We start from the raw sequence: 4,144 nt of genomic DNA, 5'->3' as shown, positions 1-4,144 counted from the left end.
TATATAAAAGAGGCCACTAAAGTGGACAGTTAATGTGCTAGAAAAAGATCACTTAAAAAATTCTCAAAGAAAGAAGTGATCTTTTTCTAGCACATTAACTGTCCACTTTAGTGGCCTCTTTTATATACACAAGTACTATAATCCTTTTAGGATCTCAGAAAATTTGTTCTGAACCTTCTGATTCTTTTAATGTGCTGGTTTCCTGGTATTAAATTGATATTAATTAATATCAAATTTTTACCCTATTATGTTATATATATATATATATATACACACACACACACACACACACACATATATATTGTATGTTATATATATGACAGCAAGCTAAAAAGATAGATAATGTAGATATATGAAATACAAACAGGTGGTGTCAATACATATAGAATATATCAATATGAAAACAGGCCGGTAAATCAACTGTGCTCCTTACCATCTTCTGCCTGCTGAGAGCGTAATCGTTCACTAGGGGTAAAAGTAGCATAAGGGTCAATGTTTGACCTGCTATGGTTAGACCACTCTCTTGAGTGGTTCTGAGCATAATAAGACGGATAATAACGGTCCTCGGGAAGACTACTGTAATCTAAAAAATGAATTACAAAATTTGAAACAAAAATCAATAAAAAAAAATAATTGAACAAAAATAAAACAATTTTTTTTTTAAATCAACAAAAATGAAATGAAATCAAATTAAAATGGAAAATTGATTAAAAACAAAATAGAAAGTTAAAAGAAATATTTATTTAACTAATATGAATTTAATCCCCTTTTGCCATTTTAGATATTGTAGGAGTGTCTTTGATCAAAACATCCACGGCTATATTTGGAACAAAATATACTATTTTTCAATTAATTTTGAAAACACTCAAGACTTTGAAGAGAGTAAATCAATTATGTATCATTATTAATTGTGTATGAATGGCAAAGTACAAATGTGTCAAGAGAAAAACTGAGCAATCAGATGTACTATGCAAAAAAAGAAGATTGCACTGTGATGGTGCATATGGATGAAAACAACTGATCCCTTAAGTTGGATGGAGCTTGCAGAAGAGGTAAACCCAGGAAGAAATGGGACAAAGTGGTAAACACTGACCTCAGGACTTTGAACCTCATGGAGGAGATGACAAAGGACAAGGATGACTGGCAATATGGGATTCTCAACAAGACCCCTCCATGTCAGCAAAGTGAATGCATATATGCACAACTAGGTCGCTCATCCAATTTTCTCCTCAAGGGATCCCCCATCCATCATCTCTCTCTCTCTGTCTACAGTATTCTGCTACTGTAATTAAATGTGAGTAGGACTGCATACTTCATGGGTTTTCCTGAAACCACTTATCTTTCTTCCTACCCAGAGCCCCTTTCACTTGATATCCATTGTTCAATCTTAATACTGTCCTCTCCTCTCACATTTTACATTGAACACCCTCTTAAGCCGCCACCAAATTATCTATCCATCTCCACCATCATACATCCCTCCAACTAAACCTGCTTCCCTCTCTCTTTCTGTAACATCTTTGCAACCTCTCCCACCACATCTCTCTCATTTACTTCCAGCTTTACCCCTCATCTCTGAGCATAAAACCGTTTCCCTCTCCCTCACCTCTGTACTGTAACCCCTACTCAATCAATGGGGGTTGTAGTTTTGTAAGTTGCATGGTAACTACACTAGTGCTGGTGCCATGGAAACAAGCACCTGGCACATGATGTAAAGTGGTCGGTATTAGGAAGGGTATCCAGCAATAGAAACCAAGCCAGAGCAGACCTTGGAACATGATGCAGCCTTGGACCCATTGGATACCGTTAAACCATCCAACCCATGCCAGCATGGAACAGGGAAGTTAAATGGGGAAGATGATAATAATTATATATATCAGGATATTTGTAGAAAATAAGAGAAAAAAAGAAAAAAAAGCATAAAAACAAAAACCAATGTAATTTATAATATATAAAAAAAAGAAGCAAAACAAAAATGCAGAAGCTTGTTGGATGCACACATGCATACATGTGTGCATGTCTTTCTTCACAACAGTTTACTATCATGAACTGGTGCTGTGTCTAAATTATGTTGAAGAGTAGTTCAAGAAATAAAGAATGATAAAATAAGTACTAGCATGATATATTTTGAGGGGTAATTTGATCCTGTACGGTCGCAGTCCAATGACTGAAACCAGTAAAACAAGAATAAAGAAAATAAGGAATCTAAATACATCTACAGATAGAATGACCAGATGTACGAAAGTTTTTTTCTCCACCATTATTTATATATATTATATACACACCTCATTACTTTTTTTCTATTTTCGGTTATTTTGTTAGTCTCTCAAGTCAGAGAAAGATGATTCTGAAAATTCTTACTGAACAACCTGCACAGATGATTTGTTTATAGTGATCAAATGAATGTTTCTGCTGTATGTAAGTTCACTGCCTCCATCAAATCAACATTCCCTGTACAGGTGCATGGCGTGCCATTCATCACATGTCAAAATAATTACCTTTTTATATAATGATAAATTCCATGTGCAGAAAAGTCAAAACAAAAAGAATCTGGATGTATATATACACAAATGAAACAGAACAATTCAAGAAAATGGTTATTTGTCTGAATATATTCTGCAAATAAACTGAGCAGGAATTGAATTTCCTTTTTCTTTTTCTTTCTTTTTTCTTTTTCTGAACGCAATATATGGGATATAACACAGGAAAAACAACGATTAAAGTCTGTTAAAACAAGCATGAGAGAAAATACAACTACAACACTCAATTTCTGAACAGCAATGGTCCAGAACATCTTAAAGTCTATACAGTTCTATATTTAAAAGATGAGAAATTATGTACATTATTTACATTATTTACATTTGACGGATATTTGTCCTCATCTTGTTTGTTGTTAACACAACGTTTTGGCTGATACACCCTCCAGCCTTCATCAAGTGTCTTGGGGAAATTTCGAACCTGGGTTCGAAATTTCTCCAAGACACTTGATGAAGGCTTGGAGGGTGTATCAGCCAAAACGTTGTGTTAACAACAAACAAGATGAGGACAAATATCCGTCAAATATAAATAATGTATCTTAAAGTCAGCACTAGTTTCTGAACAGGAACTTCAAATTGCTGTGACAGGCAGATTGGTTTACTGATACCTTGCAGAGACTAGTATCTTGCACTGTGCAACAGCATTAATATGCATGTAGCATTTATACAAATATACAGATACCTGTATTTTATTTAATTATTTAAATAAACTTAATATTTGTTGAATTTAGAGAATGTTGACCAAGGTGACCACTCCTGGTTGGGAAAGAATTTGAAAAGGTTTTGCAATCAAAGTTCCCAGTAAATCAATATTTTTACCTGTAGTAGTGTTACCTGAGTAAGTTATATGGGAAAAAAATATGAACATTTATCAGGGTTGCTTACCTTCTTTATACCTGATGGGTGATTGGTGGCTGTCTGAGTAAGTAGGTTCTTTTGTGTGGGGTATACTGTTCTCCTAAGAAAAGTAGAGTTAGAGAAGAAACGTGAACGGAATATAGTGGAAGAAAAATGGAGAAATTATAGAATATGACAGTCACACACACAAATGCACAGAGGCAAAGTATGATATTTAAGAAAGGAAATATCCTATATGTTGTTAGGAAAAGAATTTCCTGACATTTTGGACCAAACCATTCATTGGAGATTGAAGAAAGATTTTCGTGTCCTTTGGACATCAAAGTCTGGTAGTAGTGAAGCGTTCTGAGAATGTGTAGAAGAGGAGTTGGAGAGAGATAAAGGAAGTGGAATTGGAGAAGAATGAGGTTAGGAGTGTGAAAGAATAAGAATAAGAAGAGAGGAGATGAATTGTTGGTCAGAAGTGATGTTTGGAGTGACAGATACAATGTAATTGAAGGAAGGAATGGAAGGAATACAGAGATATTAACAGAGAGAATGGTAAAGATGAAGAATGAGAAAGAAAAGAGACAAAAAAAAAGGAAGAGCAAAAGGGAGAGGAATATTGATTGTTTTAGGCAGAGAGCAATAAAATAAGGATGGAGTTCAAGTTGAAGGGGTGAAGTGCTGCAAGGTGAGAGAAGAATGGACAGAAAGAGAGAGAGAGAGAGAGAGAGAGAGAGAGAGAGAGAAGAGGAGGAAAGAGAGAGAGA

General features: G+C 34.9%; 1 protein-coding gene across 1 annotated transcript in view; it reads right to left on the bottom strand.

Moving 5' to 3' along the window:
- The window catches only part of LOC106883544 (tight junction protein ZO-1), a 593,195-nt gene that overhangs the window by 49,758 nt on the left and 539,293 nt on the right, over window positions 1-4,144 (bottom strand). The window contains exons 24-25 of the mRNA XM_052975956.1: window positions 3,420-3,492; window positions 420-583 (exon numbers count right to left, since the gene is read on the bottom strand). Of these exons, the coding sequence (XP_052831916.1) occupies window positions 420-583; window positions 3,420-3,492 (237 nt within the window). The remainder of the gene's footprint in view (window positions 1-419; window positions 584-3,419; window positions 3,493-4,144) is intronic.

The sequence above is a fragment of the Octopus bimaculoides genome, chromosome 23, assembly GCF_001194135.2.
Source record: "Octopus bimaculoides isolate UCB-OBI-ISO-001 chromosome 23, ASM119413v2, whole genome shotgun sequence".
Lineage (NCBI taxonomy): Eukaryota > Metazoa > Mollusca > Cephalopoda > Octopoda > Octopodidae > Octopus > Octopus bimaculoides.
Note: the sequence above shows the minus strand (reverse complement) of the source record. Positions and strands in the feature narration are given on the sequence as shown.